At 38.5% G+C, this 27,009-nt stretch overlaps 1 protein-coding gene and 2 long non-coding RNA genes across 3 annotated transcripts in view; all 3 read left to right on the forward strand.

The window, feature by feature from the left end:
• Nucleotides 1-204: 204 nt before the first annotated feature.
• Nucleotides 205-27,009, forward strand: part of rsph4a (radial spoke head component 4A) — a 43,807-nt gene continuing 17,002 nt past the window's right edge. Inside the window, exons 1-3 of the mRNA XM_087254582.1 lie at nt 205-460; nt 2,628-2,856; nt 4,148-4,453. Of these exons, the coding sequence (XP_087110708.1) occupies nt 360-460; nt 2,628-2,856; nt 4,148-4,453 (636 nt within the window). The 5' untranslated portion in view covers nt 205-359. The remainder of the gene's footprint in view (nt 461-2,627; nt 2,857-4,147; nt 4,454-27,009) is intronic.
• Nucleotides 8,795-21,867, forward strand: LOC147844462 (uncharacterized). Its single transcript, XR_015944618.1, has 3 exons — nt 8,795-9,439; nt 15,672-16,752; nt 19,741-21,867. It is a non-coding gene; the product is annotated as an uncharacterized LOC147844462 (long non-coding RNA).
• Nucleotides 22,692-25,189, forward strand: LOC147844463 (uncharacterized). The gene is made up of 3 exons (XR_015492137.1): nt 22,692-23,008; nt 23,063-24,472; nt 24,671-25,189. It is a non-coding gene; the product is annotated as an uncharacterized LOC147844463 (long non-coding RNA).

Raw genomic sequence — 27,009 nt, forward strand, 5'->3', positions numbered from 1 at the left:
GCATAAACACCCACACAACACTCGTGCAAACATACAAAATCTAATTCACAAATATGTATAGATATATTTATGCATGACAGCACGCACGCACATCTGATTGGTTGAAACATTGTATCATAAGCTCCACCTTTGTTGACCATTAGAACCGGACGGGCATCGTGCATCTGGCCTATCGGAATAAGGAAGTTGCCTGGCAACAAGTTTGTTGTAGTTACACAGCAACGGAAGTGCGCTGTGGAAATGCACTGCTGTTTTTGCAGAACTTCTTTGCGTTAATGGAGGTTTAAGTTAGTGCGAAGAAGAAGAACACAGACTGACATATTTACATCAGTCGGCGATATTTTGTAAGCATTTCCATCATGGAGATTACAGGTGAAGCGCTCAATAATAACAGACTGCAGACCGCGGCCAGTTTTAAGGCGTTCATGATGAAGAACAGCACTAAAACCAACTTAAATCTGTGAGTATTTCGTTACGTTCATCTAATGTTTTGGTAAATCAACATTTGCCTTGGCGAAGCGGTGGCGCAGTAGGTAGTGCTGTCGCTTCTCAGCAAGAAGGTCACTGGTTCGAGCCTCGGCTGGGTCAGCTGGCGTTTTTGTGTGGAGTTTGCATTTTCTCCCCGCGTTCGCGTGGGTTTTCTCCGGGTCGTCCAGCTTCCCCCGCAGCCCAAAGACATTTGCAGGTGAATTGGATAACGTTAGGCTAAATAGTCTGTAGTGAATGAGTTTGTTTGTGTGTAGAACATATGCTGGATAAGTTGGCGATTCATTCCGCTGTGGCGACCCTCAGATTAATAAAGGGACTAAACCAAAAATAAAATGAACGAACTTTTGCCGTCTAAGTTTATAACTTTATTGACCCCTATATATTACTAATAATGATCATATATAATGTTATTACTAATAAGGCTGTAACAGTAAAACATATATCCCAACTGTAACTGTATTTATGTTGTGCTTATATAAACAGCATGAAAAAAAACACACCTAAATGCAGCTTAAAATAATTTGTAAACCAGTTTTACAGTGTACATTTGTTATTTGATACTGTTGTGGACTTTACAGTGTCAAGCACATTGATATGACCACCACAGCTCCCATAAAAAGTGTTGGTATACCAAAATAATTGTTTATGTTCTGTAATACCCTTTAGTCACAGTAGTATTTTTATGCATATGTTTTTACACAGCCGATGCGCTTCCAGCTGCAACCCATTACTGAGAAACATCCATACACTCCCATTCACACTCATACACTATGGACAATTTAGCTTACGCAATTCACCTTAACTGCTTGTCTTTGGACTTGTGGGGGAAACCGGAGCACCCGGAGGAAACCCACGCGAACACGGGGAGAACATGCAAACTCCACACAGAAACGCCAACTGACCAGTGACTTTCTTGCCGTGAGGTGATTGTGCTACCCACTGCTCCACCATGCTGCCCAGAAAGTTAAACGTAGAGTTTATAAAGTTATTGTTTTATATTTTGATACGTGCAGTCCTTAATCAAAATCTCTTTTTTTAATATTTGACTTAATTTTTGACAGAAATGTGCGGCCCGACTCGGGAAATGAAAGTGTTTCTTTTCTTTTAGGGCAAGCAGCCTAATAAATATTTGTCATGTACTGTGTGTGTGTCTATATTAATGTTCATAATTGCCACTTGCTGCCAGTAATTGCTACCAGTTCCTGTTGAAACATAACTTTGATTCATGTTAGCAATGTAGCCTATTCAGTTACACCTCAAGTGTAAACTGAGCTTAATTTTTACTATTAGTTGAATTAGGGTGTTTACAAAGATAGAAAAACAGAGGATACACTGTGTAGTTTTTAACTGTAACCTTACTGTAGTCTTACTGAAAAGTTGTCCTTTAGTTAATTAAATTGAACAATACCAGGTTGAAGGAATGTCCTTACCTTAGGTGGAGGAGTTCAAGTATCTTGGGGTTTGGTTTACGAGTGAGGGGTGGATAGAACGTGAGATTGACAAGTGGATTGCTGCAGCAGTATTTTGGTCTAATCACCGGTCCGTTGTGGTTAAGGAGCTGAGCCGAAAGGCAAAGCTCCTGATTTACCGGTCAATCTACACTCCTACTCTTACCTATGGTCATGAGCTTCAGGTCATGACCGACAGGACAAGATCTCAGATACAATCAGGCGAAATAAGTTTCCTCTGCAGGGTTGTAGGGCGCACCCTTATTGATATGGTGATGAGCTCTGTCACCCGGGAGAAGCTTGGAGTAGAGCCGCTGCTCCTCCACATGAAGAGAAGTCAGCTGAGGTGGCTAGGGCATCTGTTTTGGATGCCTCCTGGACGCCTACTTAGGGAGGTATTGCAGGCATGGTTGACTGGAAGGAGGCCTCAGGAAAGACTCAGGACACGCTGGAGGGACTATGTCTCTTGGCTGGTCTGGGAACGCCTCGGGATCTCCCCAGAGGAGCTGGAGGAAGTGTCTGGGGAGAGGGAAGTCTGGGGTTCTCTCCTGAGACTGCTGCCCCTGCAACCCGGATGAGATGAGATGAGATACTGAATTACAACTGCATGTAGCTTAATGTAGAGGCAGTATTTCACAGTTGCATGTCAGTAATGGTCTGGTTGGTGATGCTCTTGAACTTCTTTTCCAGCTATGACCACCTAGTACGGCTGTTAACCAGAGTTATGGATGAGCGTCCAGAGAACGCAGTTGATGTGATGGAAGACATGAGTCTGGAGCTGAAAGGAAGTGTTCTTCAGGAGAAGCAGGACACTTTGCGCGACAGTCCATCCTCATCCCCAGCTCTGGTTCTGGCTGAGCAGCAGAAGACACTCTTCATGCACACGGCAGGAGATGGAGGAGATCATGAGGAGGAGCTGGTAAGACAGTTCGTCAGTTCTGGTCCTGGTGGATCGTTTTTCAGTGCATTTCTGAACATAAAAGTTTTAATAACTAATTTCTAATAACTGATTTATTTTATCTTTGTCATGATGACAGTACATAATATTTTACTAAATCTTTTTATTTAACTTAAAGTGCAATTTAAAGGTTTAACTAGGTAATATAAGTTAGCTACGCAAGTTGGGTTAATTAGGAAATCATTGTATAGCAGTGGTTTGTTTTACAGACAATCAAAAAACAAATATTGTTTAAGAGGGGAAATAATATTGACCCTAAAATGTTTTTTTTTTTTTTTAAATAAAAATTGCTTTTGCATTAGCCAAAATAAATCAAATCAAACTTTCTCCAGAAGAAAAAAACATCATACACTCTCAGAAATAACGGTACGCTAGCTGTCACTGGGGTGGTACCTTTTTAAAAGTTACAAATTTGTACCTAAACGGTCCATATTAATACCTCAAGGATACATATTAGTATCTAAAAAGTACAATAGTGTTCCTCTAAAAATTTTAAGGTACTAATATATACTTTTGAGGTACTTATATGAACCTTTCAAGTACAAATGTGTACCTTTTCAAAAGGTACCACACCAGTGACAGCTCGTGTACTTTTATTTCTGAGTGTGTAGGAAATACTGTGAAAAATTCCTTGCTCTGTTAAACATCATTTCAAAAATATATAAATATATAAAAAAAGAAAATTCACATTATATATATATATATATATATATATATATATATATATATATATATATATATATATATATATATATATATATATATATATATATATATATATATATATATATATATATATATATAGGGCATCCGGAAAGTATTTGTAGCGCTTAACTGTTTATTTACATATGAAGAGTTTATATGCAAAAAACTCTTTGAGCCATCTGAAATTTCCATCGAAAAATAACATTTTTCTTAGCCTCCTTCATTTATGTTGAGATATTTCATTTTAAAGACAAGGATAATGACTTATTCTTTGTCATAAAAATGATGTTACTGAACATACACACAGGAGATGTGCTCATTTTAGAGGAAAATTTTAGATGGCATTTAAAGGTTTTTGCATCTAAACTCTTCATATATATATTGTAACTTAACAAATAGTTTATGAACATACTTGATTGGAAAATTGCTTGCATTATTCTTTATCTAATGCAGTCCCTTATGAAAATAAATGATGGTTTTATTATAGTAAAATGTATTATAAAATGTGTTTTGTGTGTTTGTAAATGCTGTTTTGTATCATTTACAGGTAGATTCTCCTCTACCCAATGTTGCAGAACTTGCGTTTTTCTTTGAGCAAGCTGGCGTGGGTCTGGGGAGAGAGGAGATTCAGAGAATCTTTCTGGCTTTGAAACATCTGGTGGACACACAGCTGCTCTTACGGTGTAGATTCTGGGGCAAGATTCTCGGGACACAGGGAAACTACCTGGTGGCGGAAGGGGAATTCAGAGAAGGGGAAGGAGAGGAAGACGAGGGGACAGAACAAACTCCAGAGGAGGACGAGAGAGAGGAAGAGCTGCAGGAGGGCAAGGACGAAGCAGAGCTTGTGGAGGCTGTAAGTCATAAATTAGCATCCTATGTAAATGAATCTGCTATCAATATTTTAGAAATGGTCACATTAAAGGGTTAGAGCACTCAAATATTAAAGTTCTGTTATTAATTACTCATCCACATATCATTCCATTCCCCTAAAAACCTTCATTGTCATCCAGGGCTGGACTGGGGCAAAAAATCGGCCCTTGCATTTTGGGCCAGAGCGGCCCACTAAATTCAATCAAAATGCTATCTATCTATGCACGTCCAATATTTTTATCAACTCATATTCTATAAAACACAACAGCCATATATATGACATAAATAAATAAATACAAACTTTAATCTCAATTTAATTTCTGTATACTGTCCATAAAGATATTTGTTGAGTTCTAAAAAATACACTATTCATTCATTTATTTTTCTTCGCATATGTCCCTTATTTATCAGGGGTTACCGCAGTAGAATGAACTGCCAACTATTCCAGCATGTTTTGCAGCAGATGCCTTTCCAGCCACAACCCAATATTGGAAATCACCCATACACACTCATTCACACACACACTCATACACTACTGCCAATTTAGCTTATTCAATACACTATTCACTCAGCCTATATTCAATAATAAACATAACAAAAACTGCCTGCTAATGCATGGGTAAATCTTCAAAGGCAACAGTGTACTTTATAACCTCTTTCACCTCATTCTGCTTGCTGTTTCACTATCTAAACAATGAAAACAAAATATAAGTCAAATTTGTTTCATTTTGATATTATGATTAACAGACACCAAACAGCCTTGTGTAGCTGCATATTTATATGAGCATCATCTTCACTCTGCATATTTATAACAAAACAGGGCTTAAATATAACTGTCTCCTTTAATTTCCATTGAAAAGAATGAACTTTACCCCGTCTCTTTTGCAGAATATCAGTTTTAATAATCAATAATGGCCATTATAACAGTATAACGTACATTAAATTTAAACGATAAAGGTAAGCAATCAGTCAATGTGCAGAATCAGTGTATGTGGTTAAATAAATTAATATATTAGCTTATCTTTGCACAGTTAACTGAGAACAAGTGATTCAAAAGACAGAAAAGTGTAATCATTCAAAGATGAAACTGTTGTAAATGTGCACCCTGACGACCTGACAAGCAAGAGAAAGCAGTGGCGAACAAACTCATTTTCAGCTGGGGTTTTTTTCTGCAAAAAAAGAGTTCTTGGAGCTTCGTATGATTACAGTTGAACCTCCGATATGGCTGAAAAAATCTTAAATATAAGCAAAATTCAAATTATTTTCCATTTCTAAAGGCAATACTTAATGTAACAGGAAAAAGTACTCACTGTATTGTCTACTATGCCCACAAGAGTGTGCAAGCGAACCCAATAAGCAAATAGAAACCAGATTAAACATGGCATCTTTTATTAAAATTAAATGACACTCTCTTTTTAAACTGCATAAACTTTCAAACAACTGTTCCTGAATAAAACATAATATTCTTAATGTGCTTGTAATGTTAATTAGGAGTAAGTAACGCTTAAACAGATGTGTGGCATGAACGCAAAATAGCTTTCTGCATTATAGTATCCAGATCACAGCATTATATTATTTATATTTTTCATTAGGTAGCTCTGTGTCGTCCATAATAATCTTGCTGAATCTAGCAGAACTGGCTGTCATCAGTTATGTTTCCATCCAAAAATGCGAATGAACTTTATGCGCAAAACTGCATTATCGCATAAATGTTGTGCGAATGAAGCAGCGTTTCCATCCAACGAGTCAAAGCGAACAGAATCGTCACTTCCTGATTAACTGGCGCCAGATATCAACAGTAAAAACTGCATTTGCTGCAGTAGGAGAAGCTGCATCAATCTTTTCTATATGAATGCACCTCAGAAGTGAGCGCGTAATGGCGTTTGAAGGTGTCAGACGCGGAGCACAGGCGCTCTTGATTCTGGAGGTCATTAATAATATAACTAGACAGTAAAGTTCGTCGAGACAAACTTTGAGGCTGGCTTGACAAAGCCTGTTGGTAATAGTTTATTTAGTTTAAAAACAGTTTGAAAAAGTATAAGTAGCATGTTATTAGCATGATTTTAGCATAGATTAGCAAGTTATTAGCATGAATTAGCATCTTATTAGTACGATTTTAGCATGGATTAGCATGTTATTAGCATGATTCTAGCACGATTTAGCATGTTACTAGCATAATTCTAGCATGAATTAGTGTGTTATTAGCATGATTGTAGTAAAATTATCATGTTACTAGTGTTTTTCTAGCATGAAGTAGCATGTTATTAGCATGATTCTAGTATGAATTAGCATGTCACTAACATGAGTCTAGTATGAATTATCATGCTACTAGCATGATTCTAGTATAAATTAGCATGTTATTAGCATGATTCTAGCATGAATAAGCATGTTACTAGCATGATTCTGGCATGAATTAGTATGTTACTAGCATGATTCTAATATGAATTAGCAAGATTCTAGTATGAATTAGCATGTTATTAGCATGATTCTAGTATGAGTTAGCATGTTATTAGCATGATTCTAGCATGAGTTAGCATGTTACTAGCATGATTCTAGCATAAATTAGCATGTTACTAGCATGATTCTAGGAAGAACTAGCATGTTACTAGCATGATTCCAGTATGAATTAGCATGTTATTAGCATGATTTTAGCATGAATTATCATGTTACTAGCATGATTCCAGTATGAATTAGCATGTTACTAGCATGAGTCTAGTATGAATTAGCATGTCATTAGCATGATTCTAGTATGATTTAGCATGTTATTAGCATGATTCTAGCATGAATTAGCATGTTACTAGCAAGATTCCAGTATGAATTAGCATGTTATTAGCATGATTCTAGCATGAATTAGCATGTTACTAGCATGATTCCAGTATGAATTAGCATGTTACTAGCATGATTCTAGCATAAATTAGCATGTTACTAGCACGATTTTAGCATGAATTAGCATGATTCTAGCATGAAGTTAGCATGTTGTTAGCATGATTCTAGCATGAATTAGCATGTGCTAAGGTGTTGCTAGGTGGTTGCTAAGGTGTTGCTAGACGGTTGCTAGGGTGTCCTAAGTGGTTATTAGGTGGTTGCTAAGGTGTTGCTAGGCGGTTGCTAGGGTGTTTTGAGTGGTTGCTAGGTGGTTGCTAAGGTGTTGCTAGGTGGTTGCTAAGGTGTCCTAAGTGGTTGCTAGATGGTTGCTAGGGTATTCTGAGTGGTTGCTAAGGCGTTGCTAGGTGGTTGCTATGGATTCCTGAGTGGTTGCTAGGTGGTTGCTAAGGTGTTGCTAGGTGGTTGCTAGGGTGTCCTGAGTGGTTGCTATGTGGTTGCTAAGGCGTTGCTAGGCAGTTGCTAGGGTGTTATGAGTGGTTGCTAGGTGGTTGCTAAGGTGTTGCTAGGCGGTTGCTAAGGTGTCCCAAGTGGTTGCTAGGTGGTTGCTAAGGTGTTGCTAGGTGGTTGCTAAGGTATTCTGAGTGGTTGCTAAGGCGTTGCTAGGCGGTTGCTAGGGTGTCCTGAGTGGTCGCTAGGCCCTTACTAAGGCATTACTAGGCCGTTGCTAGGTGGTTGCTAGGCGGTTGCTAGGGTAATTTGGGTGGTTGCTAGGCAGTTGCTAGGGTACCCTGGTTGGTTACTAGGCAAGCCTCACATACATGCTTGATAAAACATTTATACTTAGTAAGCATTTCTAGCAAGTTACAGTACTTGGCTAGTCAATATTAGCATGTAGCTAATCACTGCTAGCATGTGTAGCATTTAGGAAGTTCCGTTTGCTAGCATGAGTCAAACGAGCCAATCTCCAAGTCTCTACGATGTTCTGATGCTGAGATATAGCTGTTGATGAATGGTTGCTAGGGTACTCTGTTTTGTTGCTATGGGCGAGGTTACAGAGTGCACTTGAATGTGGTTGGCTGTCTAAGTAAAATGAACCAACCCCCATGTCTGTATGACACTGCTATGCAAAGATATGCATCTTGGCCTATTTTAATGGAAGTCTATGGAATCAATTTGGGGGCGTGGCTTGTGAGCTTCATTATCATATTGAGATGCTCATTGGTTGTCTGAGTCAGATGAGCCATCCCTCAAGTCAATAGGACACTGCTAAGCAAAGATATGCATGTAGGCCAGTTATTAACATGAGTCTAGTATGAATTAGCATGTTACTAGCATGATTCTTGTACAAATTAGCATGTCATTAGCATGTTTCCAGTATGAGTTAGCATGTCATTAGCATGATTAGCATATGAGTAGCATGTTGCTAGCATGATTGGCATGTCATTAGCATGTTAGAATTATAAGCATTCGATAGCACACCTAATTACAGTCTATAGGACAGTTGCTAGGGTGCAGTATGTGGTAGTTAGGGGTGTGGCTAGAAAGTTAAAAGGCCATCAGTGATTGGCTGCTGGCTAGACTGAGTTAAATGAGCTTAGCCATTAGTCTCTATGACAGTCTGATGCAGAGTTATGAGCTCACAAAGTTTGATCCCATGTAAAGTCAATGAGAGTCTTTTGTAATGGAAGTCTACGGGACAGTTGCTAGGGTGCAGTATGTGGTAGTTAGGGGTGTGGCTAGAAAGTTAAAAGCTCATCAGTTATTGGCAGTTTGGTAGTCTTAACTACGACTATGAGCTCAGCCATTAGTCTGTAGGACAGTCTGATGCAGAGTTATGAGCTCACAAAGTTTGATCCCATGTTAAGTCAATGAGAGTCTTTTGAATGGAAGTCTATGGGACAGTTTCTAGGGTCCAAAAGTGGTTGCTAGGGCGTGGCTAGAAAGTTTAAAGGTGATCAGTCATTGGCAGTTTGATAGTCTGAGTTAAATGAGCCCAGTTAGAGTTCTGTGCGACAGTCTGACGCAGAGTTACGAGGTCACAAAGTTTGGTCCAATGTTAAGTCTATGGGATTTTTCCGACAGTCCCGGGACGTTTTTCGGAAAACCGAAAGTCCAATCAGTCTGAGGAGATATAGCATACCGAGTCAGAATAGTTTGGAGGTCTGGTGTGAGTTTGGTGGTAATAGTTCGAAAGTTCAAGGAGGAGATAGATTTTGATTTTTAGAGTCAGAAGAAGAATAATAACTAGACAGTAAAGTTCGTCGAGACAAACTTTGAGGCTGGCTTGACAAAGCCTGTTGGTAATAGTTTATTTAGTTTAAAAACAGTTTGAAAAATTATAAGTAGCATGTTATTAACATGATTCTAGCATGAATTAGCATGATTCTAGCATGGATTAGCATGTTGTTAGCTTGAGTGTAGTACAAATTAGCATGTTATTAGCATGATTCTAGTATGAATTAGCATGTTATTAGCATGATTCTAGCATGAATTAGCTTGTTACTAGCATGATTCTAGAATAAATTAGCATGTCACTAGCATGATTTTAGTATAAATTAGCATGCTACTAGCATGATTCTAGTATGAATTAGCATGTTACTAGCATAATTCTAGCAAGAATTAGCATGTTACTAGCATGATTCTAGCATGAATTAGCCTGTTACTAGCATGATTCTAGTATGAATTAGCATGTTACTCGCATGATTCTAGCATGAATTAGCATGTTATTAGCATGATTCTAGTATGAATTAGCATGTTACTAGCATGATTCTAGCATGAATTAGCATGTTACTAGCATGATTCTAGCGTGACTTAGCATGTTGTTAGCATGATTCTATCATGCATTAGCATGTTACTAGCATGATTCTGGTATAAATTAGCATGTTACAAGCATGATTCTAGCATGAATTAGCATGTTACTAGCATGATTCTAGCATGAATTAGCATGTTACTAGCATGATTCTAGCATGAATTAGCATGTTACTAGCATGATTCTATCATGAATTAGCATGTTATTAGCAAAATTCTAGTATAAATTAGCGTGTTATTAGCATAATTGTAGTATGAATTAGCATGTTACTAGCATGATTTTAGTATGAATTAGCATGTCACATAGCATGCTTAGGTGGTGGCTAGGGTATTCTGAGTGGTTGCTAAGTCGTTGCAAGGCAGTTGCTAGGGTGTCCTGAGTGGTTGCTAGGTGGTTGCTAAGATGTTGCTAGGCGGTTGCTAGGGTGTCCTGAGTGGTTGCTAGGCGGTTGCTATGGTGTTGCTAGGTGGTTGCCATGGTGTTCTGAGTGGTTGCTAGGTGGTTGCTAAGGTGTTGCTAGGTGGTTGCTATGGTGTTCTGAGTGGTTGCTAAGGTGTTGCTAGGTGGTTGCTAGGGTGTCCTGAGTGGTTGCTAGGCGGTTGCTAAGGTGTTGCTAGGTGGTTGCTAGGGTATTCTGAGTGGTTGCTAAGGCGTTGCTAGGTGGTTGCTAGGGTGTCCCAAGTGGTTGCTAGGTGGTTGCTAAGGTGTTGCTAGGTAGTTGCTAGGGTGTTCTGGGTGGTTGTTAAGGCGTTGCTAGGCGGTTGCTAGGGTGTCCTGAGTGGTCACTAGGCCCTTACTAAGGCATTACTAGGCCGTTGCTAGGCGGTTGCTAGGGTAATTTGGGCGGTTGCCAGGGTACCCTGGGTGGTTACTAGGCAAGCCTCACATACATGCTTGATAAAACATTTATACTTAGTAAGCATTTTTAGCAAATTACAGTACTTGGCTAGTCAATATTAGCATGTAGCTAGTCACTGCTAGCATGTGTAGCATATAGGAAGTTCCGTTTGCTAGCATGAGTCAAACGAGCCAATCCCCAAATCTCTACGATGTTCTGATGCTTAGATATAGCTGTTGATAAATGGTTGCTAGGGTACTCTGTTTTGTAGCTATGGGCAAGGTTACAGAGTGAACTTGAATGTGGTTGGCTGTCTAAGTCAGATGAACCAATCCCCATGTCTGTATGACACTGCTATGCAAAGATATGCATCTAGGCCCTTTTTTAATGGAAGTCTATGGAATCAATTTGGGGGCGTGGCTTGTGAGCTTCATTATCATATTGAGATGCTCATTGGTTGTCTGAGTCAGATGAGCCATCCCCCAAGTCAATAGGACATTGCTAAGCAAAGATATGCATGTAGGCCAGTTATAATGGCAGTCTATGGGATCAGTTTGGGGGCGTGGCTTGTGAGCATCATTATCATATTGAGATGCTTATTTGTTGTCTGAGTCCAATGAGCCAACCCCTAAGTCTATAGGACATTGCTATGCAAAGATATGCATGTAGACCAGTTATAAAACCATAGTTGGTATAGTTTATTTAGTTTAAAAAAGTTTGAAAAAAAGTATAGATAGATAGATAGACAGATTCTAGTATGAATTAGCATGTTATTAGCATGATTCCAGTATGAATTAGCATGTCATTAGCATGATTAGCATATGAGTAGCATGTTGCTAGCATGATTGGTATGCCATCAGCATGTTAGGATTATTAGTATTTGATAACACAGCTAAGTACAGTCTATGGAGCAGTTGCTAGGGTGCAGTATGTGGTAGTTAGGGGTGTGGCTAGAAAGTTAAAAGCTCATCAGTTATTGGCAGTTTGGTAGTCTGAGTTAAATGAGCTCAGCCATTAGTCTGTAGGACAGTCTGATGCAGAGTTATGAGCTCACAAAGTTTGATCCAATGTAAAGTCAATGACAGTCTTTTATAATAGAAGTCTATTGGACAGTTGCTAGGGTGCAGTATGTGGTAGTTAGGGGTGTGGCCAGAAAGTTAAAAGCTCATTAGTTATTGGCAGTTTGGTAGTCTGAGTTAAATGAGCTCAGCCATTAGTCTGTAGGACAGTCTGATGCAGAGTTATGAGCTCACAAAGTTTGATCCCATGTTAAGTCAATGAGAGTCTTTTGAATGAAAGTCTATGGGACAGTTACTAGGGTCCAAAAGTGGTTGCTAGGGCGTGGCTAGAAAGTTTAAAGGTGATCAGTTATTGGCAGTTTGATAGTCTGAGTTAAATGAGCCCAGTTAGAAGTCTGTGCGACAGTCTGACGCAGAGTTATGAAGTCACAAAGTTTGATCCAATGTTAAGCTTATGGGATTTTTCCGACAGTCCCGGGACGTTTTTCGGAAAACCGAAAGTCGGATCAGTCGGAAAAGATATGGCATACCGAGTCAGACCAGTTTGGAGGTCTGGTGTAAGTTTGGTGTTCATAGCTTGAAAGCTCAAGGAGGAGATAGAGTCAGAAATTTAGTCTCAGAAGAAGAATAATAATAGATAAAAATAATAATAATAAGTTTAAATAGCATAACAGTAGTCTGGCTTTGACAAGCCAGCCTAATAAGTTTAGAAAGGATAACAGTAGTCTGGCTTTGACAAGCCAGCCTAACTAGACAGTAAAGTTCGTCGAGACAAACTTTGAGGCTGGCTTGACAAAGCCTGTTGGTAATAGTTTATTTAGTTTAAAAACAGTTTGAAAAAGTATAAGTAGCATGTTATTAGCATGATTCTAGCATGAATTAGCATGATACTACCATGGATTAGCATGTTATTAGCGTGAGTGTAGTACAAATTAGCATTTTATTAGCATGATTCTAGTATAAATTAGCATGTTATTAGCATGCTTCTAGCATGAATTAGCATGTTACTAGCATGATTCTAGAATAAATTAGCATGTCACTAGCATGATTCTAGTATGAATTAGCATGCTACTAGAATGATTCTAGCATGAATTAGCATGTTACTAGCATGATTCTAGCATGAATTAGCATGTTACTAGTATGATTCTAGCATGAATTAGCATGTTACTAGCATGATTCTAGCATGCATTAGCATGTTACTAGCATGATTCTAGTATGAATTAGCCTGTTACTAGCATGATTCTAGTATGAATTAGCAGGTTATTAGCATGATTCTAGCATGAATTAGCATGATTCTAGTATGAATTAGCATGTTACTAGAATGATTCTAGCATGAATTAGCATGTTACTCGCATGATTCTAGCATGAATTAGCATGTTATTAGCATGATTATAGTATGAATTAGCATGTTACTAGCATGAATCTAGCGTAAATTAGCCTGTTATTAGCATGATTCTAGCATGCATTAGCATGTTACTAGCATGATTCTAGTATGAATTAGCATGTTATTAGCATGATTCTAGTATGAATAAGCATGTTATTAGCATGATTGTAGTATGAATTAGCATGTTACTAACATGATTCTAGTATGAATTAGCATGTCACATAGCATGCTTAGGTGGTTGCTAGGGTATTCTGAGTGGTTGCTAAGTCGTTGCTAGGCAGTTGCTAGGGTGTTCTGAGTGGTTGCTAGGTGGCTGCTAAGATGTTGCTAGGGTGTTGCTAGGTGGTTGCTATGGTGTTCTGAGTGGTTGCTAGGTTGTTGCTTGGCAGTTGCTAGGGTGCTCTGATTGGTTGCTAGGTGGTTGCTAAGGTCTTGCTAGGTGGTTGCTAGGGTGTTCTGAGTGGTTGCTAAGGTGTTGCTAGGCGGTTGCTAGGGTGTTCTAAGTGGTTGCTAGGTTGTTGCTAAGGTGTTGCTAGGTGGTTGCTAGGATGTTCTGAGTGGTTGCTAGGTGGTTGCTAAGGTGTTGCTAGGTGGTTGCTAAGGAGTCCTAAGTGGTTGCTAGGTGGTTGCTATGTGGTTGCTAGGGTATTCTGAGTGGTTGCTAAGGCGTTGCTAGGCCGTTGCTAGGATGTCCTGAGTGGTCGCTAGGCCCTTACTAAGGCATTACTAGGCCGTTGCTAGGTGGTTGCTAGGCGGTTGCTAGGGTAATTTGGGTGGTTGCTAGGCAGTTGCTAGGGTACCCTGGTTGGTTACTAGGCAAGCCTTACATACATGCTTGATAAAACATTTATACTTAGTAAGCATTTCTAGCAAGTTACAGTACTTGGCTAGTCAATATTAGCATGTAGCTAATCACTGCTAGCATGTGTAGCATTTAGGAAGTTCCGTTTGCTAGCATGAGTCAAACGAGCCAATCTCCAAGTCTCTACGATGTTCTGATGCTGAGATATAGCTGTTGATGAATGGTTGCTAGGGTACTCTGTTTTGTTGCTATGGGCGAGGTTACAGAGTACACTTGAATGTGGTTGGCTGTCTAAGTCAAATGAACCAACCCCCATGTCTCTATGACACTGCTATGCAAAGATATGCATCTTGGCCTATTTTAATGGAAGTCTATGGAATCAATTTGGGGGCGTGGCTTGTGAGCTTCATTATCATATTGAGATGCTCATTGGTTGTCTGAGTCAGATGAGCCATCCCCCAAGTCAATAGGACACTGCTAAGCAAAGATATGCATGTAGGCCAGTTATTAACATGAGTCTAGTATGAATTAGCATGTTACTAGCATGATTCTAGTACAAATTAGCATGTCATTAGCATGTTTCCAGTATGAGTTAGCATGTCATTAGCATGATTAGCATATGAGTAGCATGTTGCTAGCATGATTGGCATGTCATTAGCATGTTAGAATTATAAGCATTCGATAGCACACCTAATTACATTCTATAGGACAGTTGCTAGGGTGCAGTATGTGGTAGTTAGGGGTGTGGCTAGAAAGTTAAAAGGCCATCAGTGATTGGCTGCTGGCTAGACTGAGTTAAATGAGCTCAGCCATTAGTCTCTATGACAGTCTGATGCAGAGTTATGAGCTCACAAAGTTTGATCCCATGTAAAGTCAATAAGAGTTTTTTGTAATGGAAGTCTACGGGACAGTTGCTAGGGTGCAGTATGTGGTAGTTAGGGGTGTGGCTAGAAAGTTAAAAGCTCATCAGTTATTGGCAGTTTGGTAGTCTGTATGACAGTCAGATGCAGAGTTAAGAGCTCAAAAAGTTTGATCCCATGTTAAGTCAATGAGAGTCTTTTGTAATGGAAGTCTACGGGACAGTTGCTAGGGTGAAGTATGTGGTAGTTAGGGGTGTGGCTAGAAAGTTTAAAGCTCATCAGTTATTGGCAGGTTGGTAGTCTGAGTTAAATGAGCTCAGCCATTAGTCTGTATGACAGTCTGATGTAGAGTTATGAGCTCACAAAGTTTGATCCCATGTTAAGTCAATGAGAGTCTTTTGAATGGAAGTCTACTGGACAGTTGCTAGGGTGCAGTATGTGGTAGTTAGGGGTGTGGCTAGAAAGTTTAAAGGTGATCAGTCATTGGCAGTTTGATAGTCTGAGTTAAATGAGCCCAGTTAGAAGTCTGTGCAACAGTCTGACGCAGAGTTATGAGGTCACAAAGTTTGATCCAATGTTAAGTCTATGGGATTTTTCCGACAGTCCCGGGACGTTTTTCGGAAAACCGAAAGTCGGATCAGTCGGAAAAGATATGGCATAAAGAGTCAGACCAGTTTGGAGGTCTGGTGTGAGTTTGGTGGTAATAGTTTGAAAGTTCAAGGAGCAGATAGATTTTGAATTTTAGTCTCAGAAGAAGAATAAATAAAAATAATAATAACTAGACAGTAAAGTTCGTCGAGACAAACTTTGAGGCTGGCTTGACAAAGCCTGTTGGTAATAGTTTATTTAGTTAAAAAACAGTTTGAAAAAGTATAAGTAGCATGTTATTAGCATGATTCTAGCATGAATTAGCATGATTTTAGCATGGATTAGCATGTTATTAGCATGAGTGTAGTACAAATTAGCATGTTATTAGCATGATTCTAGTATGAACTAGCATGTTATTAGCATGATTCTAGCATGAATAAGCATGTTGCTAGCATGATTCTAGAATAAATTACCATGTCACTAGCATGATTCTAGTATGAATTAGCATGCTACTAGCATGATTCTAGCATGAATTAGCATGTTACTAGTATGATTCTAGCATGAATTAGCATGTTACTGGCATGATTCTAGCATGCATTAGCATGTTACTAGCATGATTCTAGTATGAATTAGCCTGTTACTAGCATGATTCTAGTTTGAATTAGCATTATTCTAGTTTGAATTAGCATGTTATTAGCATGGTTATAGTATGAAATAACATGTTACTAGCATGATTCTAGCGTGAATTAGCATGTTATTAGCATGATTCTAGCATGCATTAGCATGTTACTAGCATGATTCTAGTATGAATTAGCATGTTACTAGCATGATTCTAGTATGAATTAGCATGTTACTAGCATGATTCTAGTATAAATTAGCATGTTTCTATCATGATTCTAGCATGAATAAGCATGTTACTAGCATGATTCTAGCATGAATTAGCATGTTATTAGCAAGATTCTATTATAAATTAGCATGTTATGAGCATGATTGTAGTATGAATTAGCATGTTACTAGCATGATTCTGGTATGTATTAGCATGTCACATAGCATGCTTAGGTGGTTGCTAGGGTATTCTGAGTGGTTACTAAGTCGTTGCTAGGCAGTTGTTAGGGTGTCCTGAGTGGTTGCTAGGTGGTTGCTAAGGTGTTGCTAGGTGGTTGCTAAGGTGTCCTAAGTGGTTGCTAGGTAGTTGCTATGGTATTCTGAGTGGTTGCTAAGGCGTTGCTAGGGGGTTGCTAGGGTATCCTGAGTGGTTGCTAGGTGGTTGCTAAGGCATCGCTAGGTGGTTGCTAGGGTGTCCTGAGTGGTTGCTAGGTGGTTGCTAAGGCGTTGCTAGGCAGTTGCTAGGGTGTTCTGAGTGGTTGCTAGGTGGTTGCTAAGGTGTTGCTAGGCGGTTGCTAAGGTGTCTCAAGTGGTTGCTAGGTGGTTGCTAGGTGGTTGCTAGGGTATTCTAATTGGTTGCTAAGGCATTGCTAGGCGGTTGCTAGGGTGTCCTGTGTGGTCGCTAGGCCCTTACTAAGGCATTACTAAGCCGTTGCTAGGCAGTTGCTATGGTAATTTGGGTGGTTGCTAGGCAGTTGCTAGGGTACCCTGGTTGGTTACTAGGCAAGCCTCACATACATGCTTGATAAAACATTTATACTTAGTAAGCATTTCTAGCAAGTTACAGTACTTGGCTAGTCAATATTAGCATGTAGCTAATCACTGCTAGCATGTGTAGCATTTAGGAAGTTCCGTTTGCTAGCATGAGTCAAACGAGCCAATCTCCAAGTCTCTACGATGTTCTGATGCTGAGATATAGCTGTTGATGAATGGTTGTTAGGGTACTCTGTTTTGTTGCTATGGGCGAGGTTACAGAGTGCACTTGAATGTGGTTGGCTGTCTAAGTCAAATGAACCAACCCCCATGTCTCTATGACACTGCTATGCAAAGATATGCATCTTGGCCTATTTTAATGGAAGTCTATGGAATCAATTTGGGGGCGTGGCTTGTGAGCTTTATTATCATATTGAGATGCTCATTGGTTGTCTGAGTCAGATGAGCCATCCCCCAAGTCAATAGGACACTGCTAAGCAAAGATATGCATGTAGGCCAGTTATTAACGTGAGTCTAGTATGAATTAGCATGTTACTAGCATGATTCTAGTACAAATTAGCATGTCATTAGCATGTTTCCAGTATGAGTTAGCATGTCATTAGCATGATTAGCATATGAGTAGCATGTTGCTAGCATGATTGGCATGTCATTAGCATGTTAGAATTATAAGCATTCGATAGCACACCTAATTACATTCTATAGGACAGTTGCTAGGGTGCAGTATGTGGTAGTTAGGGGTGTGGCTAGAAAGTTAAAAGGCCATCAGTGATTGGCTGCTGGCTAGACTGAGTTAAATGAGCTCAGCCATTAGTCTCTATGACAGTCTGATGCAGAGTTATGAGCTCACAAAGTTTGATCCCATGTAAAGTCAATAAGAGTTTTTTGTAATGGAAGTCTACGGGACAGTTGCTAGGGTGCAGTATGTGGTAGTTAGGGGTGTGGCTAGAAAGTTAAAAGCTCATCAGTTATTGGCAGTTTGGTAGTCTGTATGACAGTCAGATGCAGAGTTAAGAGCTCAAAAAGTTTGATCCCATGTTAAGTCAATGAGAGTCTTTTGTAATGGAAGTCTACGGGACAGTTGCTAGGGTGAAGTATGTGGTAGTTAGGGGTGTGGCTAGAAAGTTTAAAGCTCATCAGTTATTGGCAGGTTGGTAGTCTGAGTTAAATGAGCTCAGCCATTAGTCTGTATGACAGTCTGATGTAGAGTTATGAGCTCACAAAGTTTGATCCCATGTTAAGTCAATGAGAGTCTTTTGAATGGAAGTCTACTGGACAGTTGCTAGGGTGCAGTATGTGGTAGTTAGGGGTGTGGCTAGAAAGTTTAAAGGTGATCAGTCATTGGCAGTTTGATAGTCTGAGTTAAATGAGCCCAGTTAGAAGTCTGTGCAACAGTCTGACGCAGAGTTATGAGGTCACAAAGTTTGATCCAATGTTAAGTCTATGGGATTTTTCCGACAGTCCCGGGACGTTTTTCGGAAAACCGAAAGTCGGATCAGTCGGAAAAGATATGGCATAAAGAGTCAGACCAGTTTGGAGGTCTGGTGTGAGTTTGGTGGTAATAGTTTGAAAGTTCAAGGAGCAGATAGATTTTGAATTTTAGTCTCAGAAGAAGAATAAATAAAAATAATAATAACTAGACAGTAAAGTTCGTCGAGACAAACTTTGAGGCTGGCTTGACAAAGCCTGTTGGTAATAGTTTATTTAGTTAAAAAACAGTTTGAAAAAGTATAAGTAGCATGTTATTAGCATGATTCTAGCATGAATTAGCATGATTTTAGCATGGATTAGCATGTTATTAGCATGAGTGTAGTACAAATTAGCATGTTATTAGCATGATTCTAGTATGAACTAGCATGTTATTAGCATGATTCTAGCATGAATAAGCATGTTGCTAGCATGATTCTAGAATAAATTACCATGTCACTAGCATGATTCTAGTATGAATTAGCATGCTACTAGCATGATTCTAGCATGAATTAGCATGTTACTAGTATGATTCTAGCATGAATTAGCATGTTACTGGCATGATTCTAGCATGCATTAGCATGTTACTAGCATGATTCTAGTATGAATTAGCCTGTTACTAGCATGATTCTAGTTTGAATTAGCATTATTCTAGTTTGAATTAGCATGTTATTAGCATGGTTATAGTATGAAATAACATGTTACTAGCATGATTCTAGCGTGAATTAGCATGTTATTAGCATGATTCTAGCATGCATTAGCATGTTACTAGCATGATTCTAGTATGAATTAGCATGTTACTAGCATGATTCTAGTATGAATTAGCATGTTACTAGCATGATTCTAGTATAAATTAGCATGTTTCTATCATGATTCTAGCATGAATAAGCATGTTACTAGCATGATTCTAGCATGAATTAGCATGTTATTAGCAAGATTCTATTATAAATTAGCATGTTATGAGCATGATTGTAGTATGAATTAGCATGTTACTAGCATGATTCTGGTATGTATTAGCATGTCACATAGCATGCTTAGGTGGTTGCTAGGGTATTCTGAGTGGTTACTAAGTCGTTGCTAGGCAGTTGTTAGGGTGTCCTGAGTGGTTGCTAGGTGGTTGCTAAGGTGTTGCTAGGTGGTTGCTAAGGTGTCCTAAGTGGTTGCTAGGTAGTTGCTATGGTATTCTGAGTGGTTGCTAAGGCGTTGCTAGGGGGTTGCTAGGGTATCCTGAGTGGTTGCTAGGTGGTTGCTAAGGCATCGCTAGGTGGTTGCTAGGGTGTCCTGAGTGGTTGCTAGGTGGTTGCTAAGGCGTTGCTAGGCAGTTGCTAGGGTGTTCTGAGTGGTTGCTAGGTGGTTGCTAAGGTGTTGCTAGGCGGTTGCTAAGGTGTCTCAAGTGGTTGCTAGGTGGTTGCTAGGTGGTTGCTAGGGTATTCTAATTGGTTGCTAAGGCATTGCTAGGCGGTTGCTAGGGTGTCCTGTGTGGTCGCTAGGCCCTTACTAAGGCATTACTAAGCCGTTGCTAGGCAGTTGCTATGGTAATTTGGGTGGTTGCTAGGCAGTTGCTAGGGTACCCTGGTTGGTTACTAGGCAAGCCTCACATACATGCTTGATAAAACATTTATACTTAGTAAGCATTTCTAGCAAGTTACAGTACTTGGCTAGTCAATATTAGCATGTAGCTAATCACTGCTAGCATGTGTAGCATTTAGGAAGTTCCGTTTGCTAGCATGAGTCAAACGAGCCAATCTCCAAGTCTCTACGATGTTCTGATGCTGAGATATAGCTGTTGATGAATGGTTGTTAGGGTACTCTGTTTTGTTGCTATGGGCGAGGTTACAGAGTGCACTTGAATGTGGTTGGCTGTCTAAGTCAAATGAACCAACCCCCATGTCTCTATGACACTGCTATGCAAAGATATGCATCTTGGCCTATTTTAATGGAAGTCTATGGAATCAATTTGGGGGCGTGGCTTGTGAGCTTTATTATCATATTGAGATGCTCATTGGTTGTCTGAGTCAGATGAGCCATCCCCCAAGTCAATAGGACACTGCTAAGCAAAGATATGCATGTAGGCCAGTTATTAACGTGAGTCTAGTATGAATTAGCATGTTACTAGCATGATTCTAGTACAAATTAGCATGTCATTAGCATGTTTCCAGTATGAGTTAGCATGTCATTAGCATGATTAGCATATGAGTAGCATGTTGCTAGCATGATTGGCATGTCATTAGCATGTTAGAATTATAAGCATTTAATAGCACAGCTAATTACAGTCTATAGGACAGTTGCTAGGGTGCAGTATGTGGTAGTTAGGGGTGTGGCTAGAAAGTTAAAAGGCCATCAGTGATTGGCTGCTGGCTAGACTGAGTTAAATGAGCTCAGCCATTAGTCTCTATGACAGTCTGATGCAGAGTTATGAGCTCACAAAGTTTGATCCCATGTAAAGTCAATGAGAGTCTTTTGTAATAGAAGTCTACGGGACAGTTGCTAGGGTGCAGTATGTGGTAGTTAGAGGTGTGGCTACAAAGTTAAAAGCTCATCAGTTATTGGCAGATTGGTAGTCGGAGTTAAATGAGCTCAGCCATTAGTCTGTAGGATAGTCTGTTTCAGAGTTATGAGCTCACAAAGTTTGATCCCATGTAAAGTCAATGAGAGTCTTTGTAATGGAAGTCTATGGGACAGTTGCTAGGGTGCAGTATGTGGTAGTTAGGGGTGTGGCTAGAAAGTTAAAAGCTCATCAGTTATTGGCAGTTTGGCATTCAGAGTTAAATGAGCTCAGCCATTAGTCTGTAGGACAGTCTGATTCAGAGTTATGAGCTCACAAAGTTTGATCCCATGTTAAGTCAATGAGAGTCTTTTGAATGGAAGTCTATGGGACAGTTACTAGGGTCCAAAAGTGGTTGCTAGGGCGTGGCTAGAAAGTTTAAAGGTGATCAGTCATTGGCAGTTTGATAGTCTGAGTTAAATGAGCCCAGTTAGAAGTCTGTGCAACAGTCTGACGCAGAGTTATGAGGTCACAAAGTTTGATCCAATGTTAAGTCTATGGGATTTTTCCGACAGTCCCGGGACGTTTTTCGGAAAACCGAAAGTCGGATCAGTCGGAAAAGATATAGCATAAAGAGTCAGACCAGTTTGGAGGTCTGGTGTGAGTTTGGTGGTAATAGTTTGAAAGTTCAAGGAGCAGATAGATTTTGAATTTTAGTCTCAGAAGAAGAATAAATAAAAATAATAATAATAAGTTTAAATAGGATAACAGTAGGTTGGCTTTGACAAGCCAGCCTAATAAGTTTAAATAGGATAACAGTAGGTTGGCTTTGACAAGCCAGCCTAACTAGACAGTAAAGTTCGTCGAGACAAACTTTGAGGCTGGCTTGACAAAGCCTGTTGGTAATAGTTTATTTAGTTTAAAAACAGTTTGAAAAAGTATAAGTAGCATGTTATTAGCATGATTTTAGCATAGATTAGCAAGTTATTAGCATGAATTAGCATCTTATTAGTACGATTCTAGCATGGATTAGCATGTTATTAGCATGATTCTAGCACGATTTAGCATGTTACTAGCATAATTCTAGCATGAATTAGTGTGTTATTAGCATGATTGTAGTAAAATTATCATGTTACTAGTGTTTTTCTAGCATGAAGTAGCATGTTATTAGCATGATTCTAGTATGAATTAGCATGTCACTAGCATGAGTCTAGTATGAATTATCATGCTACTAGCATGATTCTAGTATAAATTAGCATGTTATTAGCATGATTCTAGCATGAATAAGCATGTTACTAGCATGATTCTAGCATGAATTAGTATGTTACTAGCATGATTCTAATATGAATTAGCAAGATTCTAGTATGAATTAGCATGTTATTAGCATGATTCTAGTATGAATTAGCATGTTATTAGCATGATTCTAGCATGAATTAGCATGTTACTAGCATGATTCCAGTATGAATTAGCATGTTACTAGCATGATTCTAGCATAAATTAGCATGTTACTAGCATGATTCCAGTATGAATTAGCATGTTACTAGCATGAGTCTAGTATGAATTAGCATGTCATTAGCATGATTCTAGTATGAATTAGCATGTTATTAGCATGATTCTAGCATGAATTAGCATGTTACTAGCAAGATTCCAGTATGAATTAGCATGTTATTAGCATGATTCTAGCATGAATTAGCATGTTACTAGCATGATTCCAGTATGAATTAGCATGTTACTAGCATGATTCTAGCATAAATTAGCATGTTACTAGCACGATTTTAGCATGAATTAACATGATTCTAGCATGAAGTTAGCATGTTGTTAGCATGATTCTAGCATGAATTAGCATGTGCTAAGGTGTTGCTAGGTGGTTGCTAAGGTGTTGCTAGACGGTTGCTAGGGTGTCCTAAGTGGTTGTTAGGTGGTTGCTAAGGTGTTGCTAGACGGTTGCTAGGGTGTTCTGAGTGGTTGCTAGGTGGTTGCTAAGGTGTTGCTAGGTGGTTGCTAAGGTGTCCTAAGTGGTTGCTAGATGGTTGCTAGGATATTCTGAGTAGTTGCTAAGGCGTTGCTAGGTGGTTGCTAGGGTGTCCTGAGTGGTTGCTAGGTGGTTGCTAAGGTGTTGCTAGGTGGTTGCTAGGGTGTCCTGAGTGGTTGCTAGGTGGTTGCTAAGGCGTTGCTAGGCAGTTGCTAGGGTGTTCTGAGTGGTTGCTAGGTGGTTGCTAAGGTGTTGCTAGGCGGTTGCTAAGGTGTCCCAAGTGGTTGCTAGGTAGTTGCTAAGGTGTTGCTAGGTGGTTGCTAGGGTGTCCTGAGTGGTCGCTACGCCCTTACTAAGGCATTACTAGGCCGTTGCTAGGTGGTTGCTAGGCGGTTGCTAGGGTAATTTGGGTGGTTCCTAGGCAGTTGCTAGGGTACCCTGGTTGGTTACTAGGCAAGCCTCACATACATGCTTGATAAAACATTTAAACTAAGTAAGCATGTCAGGCAAGTTACAGTACTTGGCTAGTCAATATTAGCATGTAGCTAATCACTGCTAGCATGTGTAGCATATAGGAAGTTCCGTTTGCTAGCATGAGTCAAATGAGCCAATCTCCAAGTCTCTACGATGTTCGGATGCTGAGATATAGCTGTTGATGAATGGTTGCTAGGGTACTCTGTTTTGTTGCTATGGGCGAGGTTACAGACTGAACTTGAATGTGGTTGGTTGTCTTAGTCAAATGAACCAACCCCCATGTCTCTATGACAATGCTATGCAAAGATATGCATCTTGGCCTATTTTAATGGAAGTCTATGGAATCAATTTGGGGGCGTGGCTTGTGAGCTTCATTATCATATTGAGATGCTCATTGGTTGTCTGAGTCAGATGAGCCATCCCCCAAGTCAATAGGACAATGCTAAGCAAAGATATGCATGTAGGCCAGTTATTAACATGTCTAGTATGAATTAGCATGTTACTAGCATGATTCTAGTACAAATTAGCATGTCATTAGCATGTTTCCAGTATGAGTTAGCATGTCATTAGCATGATTAGCATATGAGTAGCATGTTGCTAGCATGATTGGCATGTCATTAGCATTTTAGAATTATAAGCATTTGATAGCACAGCTAATGACTGTCTATAGGACAGTTGCTAGGGTGCAGTATGTGGTAGTTAGGGGTGTGGCTAGAAAGTTAAAAGGCCATCAGTGATTGGCTGCTGGCTAGACTGAGTTAAATGAGCTCAGCCATTAGTCTCTATGACAGTCTGATGCTGAGTTATGAGCTCACAAAGTTTGATCCCATGTTAAGTCAATGAGAGTCTTTTGTAATGGAAGTCTACGGGACAGTTGCTAGGGTGCAGTATGTGGTAGTTAGGGGTGTGGCTACAAAGTTAAAAGCTCATCAGTTATTGGCAGTTTGGTATTCGGAGTTAAATGAGCTCAGCCATTAGTCTGTAGGATAGTCTGATTCAGAGTTATGAGCTCACAAAGTTTGATCCCATGTTAAGTCAATGAGAGTCTATTGTAATGGAAGTCTACGGGACAGTTGCTAGGGTGCAGTATGTGGTAGTTAGGGGTGTGGCTAGAAAGTTAAAAGCTCATCAGTTATTGGCAGTTTGGTATTCGGAGTTAAATGAGCTCAGCCATTAGTCTGTAGGATAGTCTGACACAGAGTTATGAGCTCACAAAGTTTGATCCCATGTTAAGTCAATGAGAGTCTATTGAATGGAAGTCTATGGGACAGTTACTAGGGTCCAAAAGTGGTTGCTAGGGCGTGACCAGAGAGTTAAAAGCTCATTAGTTGTTGGCAGTTAGGTAGTCTGAGTTAAATGAGCCCAATTAGAAGTCTGTGCAACAGTCTGACGCAGAGTTATGAGCTCACAAAGTTTGATCCAATGTTAAGTCTATGGGATTTTTCCGACAGTCCCGGGACGTTTTTCGGAAAACCGAAAGTCGGATCAGTTGGAAAAGATATAGCATAAAGAGTCAGACCAGTTTGGAGGTCTGGTGTGAGTTTGGTGGTAATAGTTTGAAAGTTCAAGGAGCAGATAGATTTTGAATTTTAGTCTCAGAAGAAGAATAAATAAAAATAATAACTAGATTATTAAAGTTCGTCGAGACAAACTTTAGGCTGGCTTGAGAAAGTCTGTTAGAAATAGTTTGTTTAATTTAAACAGTTTTAAAAAGTATGAAACAATGATAGATAGATAGATAGATAGATAGATAGATAGATAGATAGATAGATAGATAGATAGATAGATAGATAGATAGATAGATAGATGATAGATAGATAGATAGATAGATAGATAGATAGATAGATAGATAGATAGATAGATAGATAGATAGATACATAGATAGATAGATAGATAGATAGATAGATAGATAGATAGATAGATAGATAGATAGATAGATAGATAAAAGCAGTTTATAGATAGATAGATAGATAGATAGATAGATAGATAGATAGATAGATAGATAGATAGATAGATAGATAGATAGATAGATAGATAGATAGATAGATAAAAGCAGTTTATAAATAGATAGATAGATAGATAGATAGATAGATAGATAGATAGATAGATAGATAGATAGATAGATAGATAGATAGATAGATAGATAGATAGATAGATAGATAGATAAAAACAGTTTATAGATAGATAGATAGATAGATAGATAGATAGATAGATAGATAGATAGATAGATAGATAGATAGATAGATAGATAAAAACAGTTTATAGATAGATAGATAGATAGATAGATAGATAGATAGATAGATAGATAGATAGATAGATAAAAACAGTTTATAGATAGATAGATAGATAGATAGATAGATAGATAGATAGATAGATAGATAGATAGATAGATAGATAGATAGATAGATAGATAGATAGATAGATAGATAAAAACAGTTTATAGATAGATAGATAGATAGATAGATAGATAGATAGATAGATAGATAGATAGATAGATAGATAGATAGATAGATGATAGATAAAAACAGTTGATAGATAGATAGATAGATAGATAGATAGATAGATAGATAGATAGATAGATAGATAGATAGATAGATAGATAGATAGATAGATAGATAGATAGATAGATAGATAGATAGATAGATAAAAACAGTTTATAGATAGATAGATAAAAACAGTTTATAGATAGATAGATAGATAGATAGATAGATAGATAGATAGATAGATAGATAGATAGATAGATAGATAGATAGATAGATAGATAGATAGATAGATAGATAGATAGATAGATAGATAGATAAAAACAGTTTATAGATAGATAGATAGATAGATAGATAGATAGATAGATAGATAGATAGATAGATAGATAGATAGATAGATAGATAGATAGATAGATAGATAGATAGATAGATAGATAGATAGATAGATAGATAAAAACAGTTTATAGATAGATAGATAGATAGATAGATAGATAGATAGATAGATAGATAGATAGATAGATAGATAGATAGATAGATAGATAGATAGATAGATAGATAGATAGATAGATAGATAGATAGATAGATAGATAGATAAAAACAGTTTATAGATAGATAGATAGATAGATAGATAGATAGATAGATAGATAGATAGATAGATAGATAGATAGATAGATAGATAGATAGATAGATAGATAGATAGATAGATAGATAGATAGATAGATAAAAACAGTTTATAGATAGATAGATAGATAGATAGATAGATAGATAGATAGATAGATAGATAGATAGATAGATAGATAGATAGATAGATAGATAGATAGATAGATAGATAAAAACAGTTTATAGATAGATAGATAGATAGATAGATAGATAGATAGATAGATAGATAGATAGATAGATATATAGATAGATAGATAGATAGATAGATAGATAGATAGA

Source organism: Danio rerio, chromosome 5 (assembly GCF_052040795.2).
Source record: "Danio rerio strain M-AB ecotype USA chromosome 5, GRCz13ab, whole genome shotgun sequence".
NCBI classification, from domain to species: domain Eukaryota; kingdom Metazoa; phylum Chordata; class Actinopteri; order Cypriniformes; family Danionidae; genus Danio; species Danio rerio.